Source organism: Miscanthus floridulus, chromosome 8 (assembly GCF_019320115.1).
Source record: "Miscanthus floridulus cultivar M001 chromosome 8, ASM1932011v1, whole genome shotgun sequence".
NCBI classification, from domain to species: domain Eukaryota; kingdom Viridiplantae; phylum Streptophyta; class Magnoliopsida; order Poales; family Poaceae; genus Miscanthus; species Miscanthus floridulus.
In genome coordinates, this window is record NC_089587.1 from 185,857,827 (window position 1) to 185,873,614 (window position 15,788).

General features: G+C 46.0%; 1 protein-coding gene across 1 annotated transcript; it reads right to left on the bottom strand.

Moving 5' to 3' along the window:
- Positions 1 to 6,240: 6,240 nt before the first annotated feature.
- Positions 6,241 to 7,324, bottom strand: LOC136474280 (protein S40-4-like). The gene has a single exon (XM_066471874.1). The coding sequence runs from the start codon at positions 7,226 to 7,228 to the stop codon at positions 6,728 to 6,730; it is 501 nt and encodes a 166-aa protein (XP_066327971.1). The 5' UTR covers positions 7,229 to 7,324; the 3' UTR covers positions 6,241 to 6,727.
- Between the last annotated feature and the right edge of the window lie 8,464 nt (positions 7,325 to 15,788).

Below are 15,788 nucleotides of genomic sequence, written 5' to 3' on the forward strand. Positions count from 1 at the left end.
GTTAGTCGATGCTTGTGACAGACACCCTAGTTTCTAGGAGCCTTGGTGCTACTTTCAGTGAGTTGACAGGGCAGCCTACACCGCCAAAGCTATGTGTCCCTAGACCTTCCACCGTTGCTCCAGTTACTAGGACTACAGAGACACTCCCATCATCAGTTGCATCATCAGAGCCACCTGCTACAGTCATACCTATAGAGTCATAGGTCGCACCAGTTCTAGAGCAGACCCAGACTGCTTCAGCATCACTTCCAGCAACAGAGGGTCAGACAGCTGAGAGCTCTGAATCAGAGGATGATGCTATCTAGTTCTAGATTGCTCATCTCACCTCAGCGCCTGACTCGTCCGTTGCTGCCCCACTGATAGACCCTTAGGTTTTGGTGCTTGATGCCAAAGGGGGAGAGGGATCGAGTATGATATACATAGGGGGAGCGATATATCTAGGGGGAGCTTACATTTGGCTTTTTATGTGTGATACATTATTATGCATTCATGTTTACTTTTATGCATTGAACTACATACATGTGATCGTGATATTTATGTGATAGTGATATTTATGTGATATGTGACATGTGTGCTCTCTACATTGATCTTTATATATGTCATGTCATTTGGTTATGCTCATTTGCCTTGCTTCCGCGTTTTACTTCGATGCAAATGAGCTTTATTTCTTGTACTCATGTTTATTTCATATCTGTTGAGCACATCATGTTGGCTTAGGTCATATAAGCTTGCCTAACTCTTCTGTTCTTATTGTCAAAAGCTTATATGAATCAAGCATGTTGAAAACCTCATATCTTTTACATACTCGAGGTTGTATTGTCATCAATCACCAAAAAGGGGGAGATTGAAAGCATCTAGGCCCCTAGTTGGGTTTCGGTGATTAATGACAATACGAGATTACTATGACTAACGTGTGTTTTGCAGAGGCAATTAAGTTAGGTCATGGTAATAGCAATTGATTGGGCAATCATGATTGTCATGCCCCTACGCTGGAAATTATTTCAGTTTTCAAAGGATCGACGACAAGGTTAAGGATGGACTAGTTCTAAGTGTTGTCTGGTGTTGAAGAGACACTTAGAGTATTTTAGGACTTTATTTTTCCTTTGGCCAAACTATTAAGGGGGGTATAGACTAGTAGCTTGACCTAGGTGAGTCTAGTGGGTTAGGTGCGGTGCACACTTGTCAAATCTAGCACTAGGTAGCTCTGAAGTAGCCCTAAGATCAATTGGAGCGAACTTCATTCACATATGATTTCGAGTTGCAAGTGAATGGAGGGTCAAATGTTGATCGGACGCTGGTTCTGGTGTGACCGGACGCTGGCAGTAGAGTCTAGTCAGTTCATTTGATCAAGCTAAAGTTGTCTGGATGCGACTGAACGCTGAGTGTAAAGTGATCGGACGCTGGGAGCTAGAGTCCGATCAACTCTAGTAAGGTTCCAGAGAGGGAGAATCCTGATTGGACGCGTCCGGTTAGTGCTGATCGGACACTGATCAGGTTCCGGTTGCTGACCGGACGCTGAACAGCAAAGTGACCGGACTCTGGACGCCAGCGTCCGGTCAACATCAGTAAGGTTCCAGAGAGCAGTTTTCATGACCGGACGTAGGTCAGAGTCCGATCATCACTTAACGGCTCTATGGCAGGGAGAACTGACTGGAGCATCCGGTCACCTTGACCAGAGCATCCGAGCACCCCGCAGAGTGCTGACTCAAGCACATAATGGTTCATTTTGAATCAGGGGTACAAATACTTCATCTATTCATCCAAGGGAGTACTCTTGCCCATTTTAACAACTGAGAAACACCCTTGAGAGTGCTTAGGAGAGCAAGAGCCTAGTGAGGTGATTGAGATTTGAGAATCCAAGATTAAGGCCTCATTAGTGAAAAGAGAGTAGCAAGTGTGCATCCACCCTTCTCATTAGGCTTGTTGTGGTCAAGTGAGAGTTCTTACTTGTTATTCTTGGTGATCGCCATCACCTAGACGGCTTGGTGGTGATTGGGAGTTTGGTGATCATCCGGCGGAGCTTGTGGATGACCCAACTGAAGTTGTGAGCGGTTGTGGGTGATTCACCGCGACGAAGTGTCAAAGAATCAACCCGTAGAGAGCACTTGATTCTTGTGCGGATCAAGGGGGAGCTACACCCTTGCGTGGATGCTCCAATGAGGACTAGTGGGGAGTGGCAACTCTCTGATACCTCAGCAAAATATCACCGCGTTCCTTCTCCTCTCTTTACTTTAAGCCTTTACATTTGAGCAATTCAATTCTTGTCTTGACATTTCTAGAATTGCCTTGCTAGAGTAGGATTGGAACTTAGGTTGCAAAACTCTTGTGCGATATAACATTAAAAACACATTCTAGGCATAAGGGGTGAAGGGGGCTAAGTGTAGGGTTTAATTATTGCAAAGAATTTTAGAATTAGCCCAATTCACCCCTGCCCTCTTGGGCATCTTGATCCTTTCACTGAGGATGTGGTGGAGTTCTAGCCCGTCGAATCTTTCTTCGAGTTTCCGGACTTCGTTATAGTGAGTCGCCATCTTGCTGTCGCGACACGATGCTTCTTTCATGACCTGGCTAACGACCAACTCTGAGTACCCCCTGATGAAGAGGCGACGAGCGCCTAGCTTAGAGGCAATTCTGAGGCCATGGATGAGGGCTTCATATTCCGCGACGTTGTTGGGTGCCCAGAAGTGGGTCGGAAGGCGTACTCTGCGCGCTCTCCTGTTGGGGAGATTAGGACGATCCTGGCCCCTGCGCCCACGGCCATGAGCGACCCATCGAAATAAAGCGTCCAATATTCCTGATAGGTCGAAGGTGGGGGCGTCTATATTTTGGTCCATTCAGCGATGAAGTCCACGAGGACTTGCGATTTGATCGCTGTTCTTGGGACATATGTGATGTGGTAACCCATGAGCTCGGCTGCCCATTTGGCCACGCGACCAGAGGCATCGCGGGTTTGAACCGTGTCACCGAGCGGGGCAGACACCATGACTATGATGGGGTGCCCCTCAAAGCAGTGCAGCAACTTTTGTTTGGCAACGAGGATGGCGTAGATAAGCTTCTGGATCTACATGTAACACACCTTAGTGTCTGAGAGAACTTCGCTAATGAAGTATACCGGCCTCTGGATCTTGTGGGAGTGCCCACTTTCTTCTTGCTCGACGACGAGCGCCGCACTAACCACCTGGGTGGTCACGACAATATAGAGAAAGAGTAGTTCCCCCTTCTCGGGCGATACTAGCGTGGCGGTCATTGTTAGGAGTGCTTTGAGCTTCTTGAAGGCCTCCTGCGCTTCAGTCATCCAGGTGAATCGGTCGGCCTTTTTCAGGAGCCTATATAGTGGCATGTCGCGCTGCCCTAGCCACGAGATGAATCGGCTAAGGGAGGCTAGGCATCACACGAGCTTCTATACTCCCTTTAGATTCGTGATGGGACCTAGATTCTCTATCACTGTAATCTTCTTCGGGTTGGCTTCGATGCCTCGCTCGAAAATGATGAACCCGAGAAGCTTTCCCTTGGGGATCCCAAAAACGCACTTTTTAGGGTTGAGCTTGATCCATAATTCTCTGAGACGAGTAAGGCGGCCTCTAGGTTGCTGACCAGCTAGTCAGCTTTCCAAGACTTTACGACGATGTCATCGATGTAGACTTCTACGATGTCCACGACGAGTTCGCCGAGGCATCGGTTCATGTACCTCTGGTAGATGGCTCCTGCGTTCTTGAGTCCAAATGGCATGGTGACGTAGCAGTAGGCGCCGAACAGGGTGATAAAGGAAGTTGTGAGCTGGTCGGCCTCCTTCATCATGATTTGATGATACCTTGAATATGCGTCCAGGAAGGAGAGGGTTTCGCAACCCGTGGTCGAGTCAACGACTTGATCGATTCGCGGTAGCGGGTAGGGTACCTTTGGATAGGCCTTGTTTAGGTTGGTGTAGTCCACGCACATCCTCCAGGTCCCGTTCTTCTTCCGAGCTAGGATCGGGTTAGCGATCCATTCGGGGTGGAAGACTTCCTTGATGAATTCTGCCGCCAGGAGCCTGGCGATTTCTTCTCCAATGGCCTTCCACCTTTCGTCGTCGAAACGACGGAGGCATTGTTTGATTGGTTTGGATCCGAGCAAGATATCGAGGCTATGCTCGGTGACCTGCCTCAGGATTCCTGGCATGTCGGAAGGTTTCTATGCAAAGATGTCCCGATTTTGGAGCAGGAAGTCGGTGAGCTCGTGCTCTTGCTGGTCGGAAAGGACGCAACCGATCCGAACGGTTTTGCTTGTGTCTTCGGGGTCAACTTGTATCGCCTTGGTGTCCTCAGTGGGCTTGAAGGCTCCCACAGACTGCTTCCTTGTGCTAGACTCGGGTGCGACTTCGGTCACGGTAGCCTGGATAGTTCGCAGTTCTGAGGCTCAAATTGCTGCTGCCGCGATGTTGAGGTTTTCCTCATCGTAAGAGTGTGCCTGGTGCAGATCGCCGCTTACCGTGATGATCCCCCGAGGGCCTAGGAGCTTAAGCTTGAGGTAGGCGTAATTAGGAACAGCCATGAATTTTGCGTAGCATGGTCGGCCCAAGATGGCTTGATAAGCGTCAGGGAGGTCGATTACCTCGAAGTCGAGCGTCTCCGTCCGAAAGTTTGCTCATCCTCCAAATGTGACGGGCAGGATGATCCGCTCGAGGAGTGATACTCGCATTCCGGGTAGGACCCCATAGACAGGGGCATTCATCAGCCGTATTGCTGCTCTGAAAAGGTGATCATTATTTTTTTTAAAGAAAAATCTTAGACTGGACAGTACAATGAAGCTGCGACATCAACTTCAAAGGGGTCGAGCATCTACAATAACAACTAAAACAAAGAAACTAACAACGGACAAACTACAATTTATAAAGAAAAGACAGAACAATCTACAACTTCATTAAGCAACATCGCTCAAATAAAAAATCATCTAGTACGAGTACACAAAGTGTCTGTGGTACATAAGCTGCAAACTCCAATATGGAAGGCCCCCCAAATCTTCTAATAATCTTCCTCTAGAAACCTGCTCTAACCGTCCAAAGGTTGGGTTAAACCTGATATTTATGGCGCCGTGCGTGGAGCCACCGTCAGTGCACTGACCGCGGAGGGAATTTAAACACGGTCAAGGTGATGACTCGAGGATGACACAGCATTGTTTCATAGTGTACACGCTAGCTAGCTAGTACGTATACAACTACGACGACGTACGTAAGCCAGCAAGAGGTGAGGTGAGTTTCTCTGGTAAGCAAGAGCTGTTATTGGTGAGACTTTCTGGGCGGATTGGAGTGCACTGCCAACGGTTTCTTCGCGGACAGTTGGCGCCGGCAGGGCATGACGGATGCTTGCATAGGCTAGGCTGAGATCACCGATGATTGATGTCACTGCACAGACTGCACTGCAGCGACGAATGAAGACAACACACGCACTTGAAGTTGAAGAGAAACAGATCGAGGCCTCGTTCAGTTTCTCCTAAATTTTTATGGCCTCTCATTGAATATTTAGATACATATATGAAGTATTAAATATAAACTAAAAAAAGTAACTAATTGCACAGATTACGATTACTTTACGAGACGAATCTTTTAAGCCTAATTAGTCCATGATCTGACAATAAAGTGCTACAGTAACATATATGCTAATGGCGAATTAATGAGGCTTAATAAATTTGTATCGCGGTTTACTGATGAATTCTGTAATTTGTTTTCTTTATTAGTATCCGAACACCCCATGCGACACCCCCACGTAACATCCGATGTAACACCCCAAAACTTTACACCCTGAATCTAAACATCACCCGAAACAACCGTCGGCCTTGTTTAGTTCTTCATCTGAAGTTTAGTCCCTATCATATCGTATGTTTAACATATGCATAGAATATTAAATATAGACTAAAAATAACTAATTGTATAGATTGTGGCTACTTTGCGAGATGAAATTTTTAAATCTAATTAATCTATGATTTGATAATGTGGTGCTAAAGTAATTAGGCCAACAAGGAAGTCAGTTCTACTGTCCACGGATAACGACACCGAATTGATCCCTCGCATTACATGATATTATGCTCTACCAGAAACGCAATGTCCCTCACTGCTAGCTAGCTACTACTCCTATAGCTCGATGCCAAGGCATACACGACGTGAGGTCACCTGCATTCACATTGTTGAAAAACACAAATGATTCGACTAGCAAATGCAACAACGATGAACAATCAATGATACAAATACAAACCTAGACCTAGACCTCCTCATCTCCTCAATGCATTGCAATGTTTTAAATAGTCGGCTAAACCATTTAGCTATCTATGTCCAAACTATAACCGGCTATAGCAGCAACTAAGGATTAACTTATAAAAAAAACTTAGTTAAATTCATCTCAAATAGTTATAGTCAGAGATAGCGGAGGCTATAGCCGGAGATTAAAAACCTGCATGCATTGCCAAGGCTTACCGAGGCAAGAGCGAAAAACACGTACAACTAAATCGAATTACCCCACAGCAAAAGGGGCGACTAAAACGTTGTTGCAAACAGAAACTCTCACTAAAAGACAACATGCATCAACTATCTGCACCACTCATAAGCTGAAGCAACAAATTAACTGGCTAGCTAGTCCCGATCATCGAAAGCTAAACGAAATTCCTCTGTCAAAGCGAAACAGACAGCTAGGACCTAGGAGTGCAAAATGACGTCAGCCATCCAAGCCATCCAAGTCGTCGTCGTCGTCGCCGCCAGTCAGTCCTGGAACCCGGTGGTGCGCTTCCACACCGCGTCCCGGACCTTGAGCGTCCGGCCGACGACCCCGTTCTTCAGCGACAGCGACGCGGCGCGGCGGCGCCCCGCCAGCTCGTGGGGCGGCACCCAGTCCACGGAGTCCTCGTCGTCGTCGAGCTCCCAGTCACCGGCACCGCCTGCGCCGTAGTGGTAGCCAGGCCGGTACTCGCTGCCCAGGATCTTGGACCAGTCCGGGATCTTCACCGGCAGCGACCCGTGCGCGGCCCTACCGTCCGGCGCCAGCGACGGCTTCGCCGGCGACGCCTTCCGCGCGGCCCGAAACGGGCCCGCCTGCGGCGGTTCCGCCGGCGCGAACGCGCCCCAGATGTCCGACTCGTCGAAGTCCTCGCCAGCGCCACCGGCGGCGGCTGCTGGGCTCGTCGGCACGACGACGCCGTGCGGCGCCTGCGCGAAGTGGAGGTACCGGCGCTCCGTCGCCGCCGACCGCGTGGTCCTCGCCATTGTGCGTACTACCGCCACGTCTACCGTCGACTTCGGGCGAGGAGGGGATGGTAGGACCAGGGAGGGGAAAAAGAAATAAGTGCCCGTGTGGAGGAGGAGATGAGCGCGTGCGCCGGTCGTTTGGTTGGGTCGTGAATTTATAGGCGAGAAAGGAAAGCGGGTGGAAACGGATAAGGTCGTTTATGCAATGACGGTTTCGCCCTCTGAGCTCTTTAACAACAACGTTCGGATCGCTACGACCTGGAGGACGCAATGGGCGCGACCACTGCTCGCTGGGCCCTGGCGGTGTTTATTCTGATTTCTGAGCGAAGTCCGATTCGGGTAGTGAGGTGCTGCCACGTCGCTACCGGCAGCCGATGTTGATAATGTGCCAGGCCCAACGTTTTCGTTTTGGATAATGAACCAGAAATTAAAGTATTGGGCAGGATTAGTAGTAGTACAGTATATATAGTACGACGGGAAACAGAGACTTATCTGTGTGCCAACCTGAAAATATATAGGAGAGTTTGTAGACGAGTTGTCCTCTAATTCCTTTTGTTAACCATCATGACTGTTAATGTGAAATATTCCCACTGTCTGAGCATTATTATCCGATCATGTAAAATACTCCGGTCTTATGTTACAATCCTACAAAGCGGATTGGAAGACTTTTGCAGCGAAATGCGATGCTCTTACGTGTATATATGGTCAGATTGTTTCGCCGTGAACTTGTGATTGACACTTCGCTGGATGTAGTAACATAATAAAATAAAATTAGGTGGCAAATGTTGACGGCGTCTGCGATGGGGGTACGGTCCAAGCCCGACGTGTCGCAGACCACCAGTCCATCACACGTACACACGCCGCTCCGGATCGTTATCCGCTGCATGGGTGCCGTCGCTTTCGGCCGGAGCTCGGAGCGATGGCAGTGGATGCGCCGGAGCGGGTGGACCCGGTCAGCAGGCGGACGTGGCCACGCCGGAGCGGCTCCGCTCCCGCGCGCCGCGTGGGCGTGTAACCCGCGACAAGCCGGGGGCGCATCCGGACTGGCCTGGGCCGTGCGTACGTGACAGCGCCCGTATGTCGATGCGCTTTGCAGGCACACGTGCAGTGTGGTGCTGTGTCAGCGGCTCGTAAGAGCGAGGTGCAGGAGGGCCTCTCGTTTGGTGTCTGCAAAGAGGGGAATTCGATCGCTGCGGAGACACCGGCCGGAGAGACGAGGCCGGCCAGGCTGCTTGGCGGTGCCGACGCGCCGTGCTGCGCCTGCGCTGCGCGTCGAAGAAATCCTGTGGGGAGCCCACGTGCACTCACGGCTGCGGCGGATGGGTGTGGCCGCGCGAACGAGCCTGGCTGGAGCCTACTCCTCCACTAGCGTTGGATCGTTGAAGTCTAACCCGTGTCAGGCATCCACGCCATGTATGCATGCTGCAGTGGTGAATACAGTATGCGTAGAATTTTTTTTTTTTTCGTGCATGGAGGCAGCGCGGTTCACGGTGGATCGCCGTGGACACTGGACAGGAAGTGGGCCAGGGCAGTCATTGATGTCCGGTAGGCTTGAGCCCAAGTCTGTTCACAGCTTTCTGGGCTCCACATGTGAGCCGAATACTCTGAAACATACTATGGGGGACTGCGGGAAGACAGATGCAGGGCGGCCAACAAAATGGGCCGTGCTATATGTTGGCCGAGCGGGCCTCCTATCGCTTCCGCAAAGGACAAAAAAAAGCCTATGAAGTCTGAGCGTTGCGGTATGATGTTTCTCCCCCAATCTATCTAATACCTAAAAGGCTAATATTAAAGAGCCAAAATTTCTCTCTAATTTTTTGGGGCCGGCCCTCCCTAACTAATTTTTTGAATGTGAAAATTGTCTATCCTATTTTTATATAACACATAGTTGGGTTATTTAGAAGGAAACAATAATTGTGGTCAATAAACAAAAGAAGAATGGCCAACCCAAAGTACATTGGTGGTTAGGAAGTTCCACCTCTTTGTTACTTTGGGGTTAATCAGGCTTTGACTATTGCAATGGTTCCAGTCAACTTGACGGCACTGCCTTCCTAGCTCTTTGCTTTTCAGTATTCTGGACATCAAATTCTCATAGGCAACTTGAAAGGTCATCCACTTTTGGTATCGACAAGATGTCTGCGCTGCTTCTAACCACTAGTTTTTTTGTAGTGAACTTAATTGGCAGGCGATCCTTGGACAGACACTGGATGGCTGGATATCTGTGTATTTCCAACTCTTGTAGTGTACCTTAGAGGCCATCCTTGGGTAATGACCAGATGGGCCACACATTGGTATATGATTATTCTCTTAATGTTGGGAATTCTATGCAAACCTGGAGGGAGGGCCTGCATCTTGTCCCAGTACTAGAAGTTGATTGTTCTTTTTTTATGAAATCACCGGAGAGGAGGGAGAGACCCCACATGAATATATGGATGATTTGGCCCTTATGGCCTGATGTCAAGGTTACAATAACAACACTTCAGTACTAAAGGTTGATTGTTCTTGAGAGAAGTAAGGAGCTGAAGTAGCTCATCTTGCTACTGTGTGAAGTGTTGTACCTCTTTGTCCCTAAGAAAGCTCAATTCAAATAGTGAGTAAGACAACAAGCTACACATGGGTACAATAAAGGACATTCCAACGCATTCAGTCTGAAGTGTCTATAGTTTTGGGTCGTAGTGAAACAACACGAGAAGGGTCTGAAGTGTCTATAGTTTTGGGTGGTAGTGAAATAACACGAGAATTGGGGATTTCACTGACAATTTCAATAAGATGACCTTGAGCAGGGAGTGGCTACAATCCCTCACCTCTTAAATCCATACATCCCCATATGTATAAAATAGTGATAGAGGTGAGGTGTGAGAGAGACAAAAGTGTCTCTACACCCACTATGCCTTCAAGAGACATAATCCGGCCAGGGAGGCTGGGAAGGGGAAACAAGAATCCAGGGAGGCTGGGCAGGGGAAACAAGAAGAGGATGATGGGGAATGGGAGGAGAGTAACTTGGGGGTAACCGCTTATCTGCAATGTTTGAAAGAAACGTAGATTTTGGAGGCCCCCTTCTCTGTCTCTAGTTTGCTCTGAGTCTTTGCCTCCATCGAGCGAAATAGGAAGGACCGAATTTGGGAAGTCAAAGATTTTCAAACTTTGTAGTTGTGGAGGTAATAACAATAGTCCTTATATTTCGGCTGCTATTTCCTCGTCTCATCTTTGCTGGTCCACCACACCAAACCTAGTAAAATTCTCACACTTGCAAACAATGAATTTGTGGAGCTTTGGAAATAAGGCAATAGATGCGTTAGCTACCCTCCATTAGCACCACACTCTGCAATGGTGAGGTATTCAACTGGACATTGATATCTGACATGATCATCACCTTTAGTCAAAGAAAAGGCATCACTTGAGTCAATTATCTCGAGGGCATTTAGGGATGATAGCTTTTAGAGGAGAACTGACAGAGCAGGGCATCTCCACATAGTCAACACTCCTAATCTAGATAGGTTATCAAAGTTCAATGCTCTCCAAAATCCTTGCCCTTAATATCCAAGATAAGCCAATAATTAGAACATTATCTTATTTATGATTGTTCAATCCCTGAACCAACATGTGCAATAGTAAGCGCGTAGCACTAGACCATTGAATACAAGCAGTGGTGGGGGCAGGGGTGAGAGGGGGCAAGCGCCCCTAGGATGTGTGAGAAAGGGAACTCCATAAGTTCTAGGCAATCTTTTGAGAAAGGGAACCCCAGGATGGTAATTACTTTTGAGTAAGAGAATAACTCACTAGGACCATTTCCAACCCATTTTCTCAATTCTGGAATCTTAAATAGTTCTAGCCTCTTTAAATTTGTGAAGTCTTGTCCTAGTGTACGTCTTTTATATTCTACACCATGTTCATCAACTAGCCACGCCTCTCCTAGAGGTGGAAAATTTGTCCAAGGTGCATCATTCAATTGAAGAGATTCCAAAGTTCTTACCAAGATGTTCACGTCAAGCCACGAAGGACGATTTTCACCTCCATGCCCCTTAATATAGAGCTTGTAGAGACTGCTATTTGGTCTGAGACTTTCAGAGATATTGTCTCGTATGTGACATGAAATCATGACCCATACTCGCATGAGTTAGTAGCGATTATGAATATATGAAGTCTGATTCTAATATGTATTTGGATCATATGAGTTAAGTACAACTTGCATTTAGCGATAACATTTAGCGATCATATGAAGTTTGATTCCTATTAGTATTGAGTTCCATTGCAACGCACAGGCACGTTTGCTTAAACTAAAACTAGACATTTTAACCCTGTTCATATTTTTTTATTAGAAAAGAGGGATGGATTTTATAATCGCTGAACTGTAGTGTACACCCCTAAGTCTTAAACAAGTCCCTAGTCAAACATGATTTTACAATAACAAACACAAACACAGGACTCCCGATATGCCACCGACGCACCTCATCAGAGAAAAAGAAACTCTATCCAGCTTCAAAATGTGGAGACAACATCAACTCTAAAGAAGAAGCCCGAGTCATTGTTTAATTGCCGCATGAGACAACCCCACCAACAGAGACACATTAAATCCATTGAACGTACATCGGCCATGGTCATGCTAAAATTGGAGGATGACAAATCTCGCACCATCACCTTTGTTGATAGAGGAAATCGCACAACCCAAAATTAGGAAGTGCGCATACATCGAACCCAAGCGACATGAAGTTAGGATTGGAAGGTAAAGAAGCACCACGAAAGATAAGGGTTCCGGTGTCAATGATGTACCGAGCCATGACCCCGAGCATCCAAAATCCAGCATAAGAGTAAGACTCTAGCATGAACAATAGAGGAATAAAGTCCAGTAGTACTACCCCCGGGGAAGAACAAGAGGGAGCAGTACCCATGCCAAAGATCTACCATGGGGAAACTTAAACTAATCTAATACTAGCTAGTATTCACATATCCGATGTTGATTGATGGGTCAACTACTCCACTACCTGTGCCTATGAGGCAACCAGAGACGAAGTCTAGTCACCGCTCTCTACTGTTACGGGGATGTTCTGAAAGAGGAATTAACCCTAGCTAGGTTAGAAGTGGTTTTCAAGATGATTTCATTCTCCTTTAGTTAAATATCCAATAAATACCTAATAAGGCTTTTAAAGCATGAAAAAAGTATCTAAGGTTCTCAAAATTCTGAGAAAATTCCTAGAGATAAACCAAAATAAATGTTTAGAGCTCTTGAAAATATCTCAAGAAACTTCCAAATTGGAACTAGCTCTAACAAAATGGGAAAAACATCTTGAAATTTTTAAAAAAGCTCAAAAAATTTTCTAATTTATGTCTTAATGTGTTTTATAGATTTTACATGACACAAATATGAGATGCAACCAACAAGAATGCAATATGCATTTAATGCAGAATACATTCATGTTGGTTGTATCTCGTGTTTTTATTGCATAAAGTTTTCATAGTATGTTTAGACATCGATTGATGATCATAACATTTTGGGAAACTTTCATATTTCTTTGAATATTTTCCCATTAATATAGACCTAAATCTAAATTTTGGAAGTTTTTTGCTATAATTTCAAGAGCTATAAATATTTTATTTGCGTTTTTCATGTGCTAATCTTATGATTTTTCTCTAAACTTTTAGAAGTTTATATATTTTCTTGATTTAAAAACCTTATAAAGTATTTACTCTATTTTCGTATAACTAATGAAATGATGAAACCGACTTGAAAACAATTCAACCTAGGGAGATAATGTAAATGATTTTTGAGAGTTTAGGCAGTAAGATGTCCAATTTTGAAGTTTGACGAGGAAAAAGCATATCACGATAATAGTTCATAAAGGTAAAATGATTTTGTTTGTTTGTTTGCAAATTGTAGGATGCGTTGGTACGGGCCGGGCTGCTGTTGGATCTGTTGACATTTTTGCAGACCTCGCAGCTGGCCTCTGAATTTCTGAATTTGTGTCGCGATTATTGTGAGCCATGTGCCAAACAACTCGGCCCGTCAAGCCGGAATGGCGGAATGCCAAGGCCCCCATGTCGATTGTTTTGTTTTTGTTCACGAGGAAACATAGGCAGTCTAGAGGATAGAAACTAGAAAGGCAGAAAGCAGTGCTCTGACACCAGGCTTATTTTAAAAACAGAACAATGGTGACAACGATGTGCTACCTTCACGGGAGGAGACCTGGCCTGGTGCCCTGCACGAGTATTGTATTGCTCCGGAAAGAACACCTCACCTTGCATTTCGTTGATGCCTAGCTGAAGACTGCAGAGGCACCTCTCTGAAATCCTGAAATGTTCCTCATTCACTGATGTCAATCTCTCTCATTACCTTCCAACGACACAAAGTGTTCCTGCCCATCGAAGCTCCATTCCCTTCCAGCTCAGTTCAGCTGAGCTGGTGTATGCGGCACAGCGGCACCTGCACAACGTGACCTCGACGGAGTAGTTCACCCGTGGCGCGCCATTCGCTCGCCGTCGTTCTCCGATGGCACAATAGCTATTTTGGTCCATCAAATATTACTCGAGGCTTAATTTCATCCCTAAACTTTTAAAACGGCCATTTAGATCTTCAAACTTTGGTTTTAGGCTCAATTTCATTCTACAACTATGACTCAATTTCATCCTACAACTATGAAGATGATCGTTTCACTCCTTAAATTTTATATTTTGGGCTCAATTTCATCTGTAAACTATTAAAGTGCATTTAACTTTTATTTTCAACTCAATTTTGTCTATTAAAAAAAACTTTATATTTTAGGCACAATTTCATCCATAAATTATCAAAATTATAGATCTGCTATTGTTTCAATATATCCATGTATTCTTAAAAAATAAATAGTGTTCGATGCAACTGTAATTGCTCCCACAAATATCATTTAGTCAGATATATATAAATGGTACCATTATAAAGTAACACTAAAAATAACAGCTTGAAAGAGTTTTTGGATGAATATTATTTTTCTATCTCCCATCACTGGTGGTGTTGGAGTTAACCACGTGCAACAGTGCAGCGTTCCACGTATAACATAGAGACAAAGTTGAGTTGAAAATAAAAGTTTAAAAAACATAATATACTTTGATAGTTTATAAATAAAATTAAGTCCAAAATACAAAGTTTAAAGACTAAAATGATTATTTTCATAGTTATAGGATGAAATTGAAACTAAAAAATAGAGTTTGGGCCCGTGAGAGGGACGCGAGCCGCCCAGCTCTTGGCAGCCACAAGAGCGCAGGTGGCACCGCTGGATTGGCCGGCTGCCGCTCTCGCGTACTCCCTCCGTACCGCAAAGACTGTCGCTGGGGAGTTGAACGCTGGCGGCACCAGTAATAAAAAAAAACAAGAAAACTTCCTGTACACTCGTTTCCTGTTCTGGCACATCCATCCTCTTCTGTAAAAAAAGAGTCAGACGCGTGGATACACTCTCCTCCACTCATTTCCTGCTCCTGCACATTCCCACTCCCCATCGATCAGCAGTGCCTGCTGTTCTTGGTAAACGTGTCTGGTCATAGAACGATGTTTGGGCTGGTATGTTTGGGCTGGTTTACTGTTCGCTGGTTTGACGTGAGAGTAGACTGGGGGCCTCCAAAACACCCAATTTTTTAAGATTCTCCATCACATCGAATTTTTAGACGCATGCATGAAGCATTAAATATAAATAAAAAATAAAACTAATTACACAGTTTAGATGAAATCCACGAGACGAATCTTTTAAGCCTAATTAGACTATGATTAGACACTAATTACTAAATAACAACGAAAATGCTACAGTAACATTTTGCCAAAAATTTTGACATCCAAACTGGCCCTGGGTATTTGCGGGACCGAGGGAGTATGCTCCAGGCCTGCAGGCTGCAGCAATATGAAGGCCGCCGTTGTGCCAGGTGTCGCCTCTGCAGGATACGCATATTGCGCGTCCTGAGGCGAGGCCGCGAGGGGGCAGTTGCAGAGAAGGAAAAGAGATGGAAGAAAAAGGAGAGAAGTCGGTTGAGTTCACTCTCATGACTGAATGATTGATGACATGAAATCTTGTGGAAGTGGCAGGCAGGCAGGCAGGCGAATGTTCTGCCCCGCTCTGCTTCGATGTCATGCTTGTCCACATCGATCAGGGAAAGTGGCGTGGGTGGACTGGCTGATTTCTCTCGTCGATCAGCCAAAGAGCGAGATGATCAGATGATGCTAACTTGCCAAGGACAAATGGGCAGCCGCCCCCGACCGTTTAATTTCGCTTATGTGGATGTACTACGAGTCATTGAACAGGGAGGACGCAACGAGAAGAGAACAAAATCACAACTCATCACCAGGACAGCTCATAAAACAAACCGAGGAACATTGTTCATGCAAAGTGCCCTGATTAATCTCCAATGATCGACCATATCGGTTCCATTTGCGGATACGTTAGACTTAATGGTCATGGGGAGTTCGTGTGTGGTCCAGAAGGGGGCAGGATTGGGTTTAGAGCCCTTTACATAACGGTGTGCCATGCTAGAAACCTCTCGAGTTTTCTTTCAGAAAGGGGCGAGGACGAGGACGACAGCTAATGCCGTCACGCTCATACAGCTTGTACGTTGCAACTAATCG

What these genes read in the sequence shown, in the direction of transcription:
- LOC136474280 (XM_066471874.1), bottom strand. Translation starts at nt 7,228, where the DNA reads ATGGCGAGGACCACGCGGTCGGCGGCGACGGAGCGCCGGTACCTCCAC.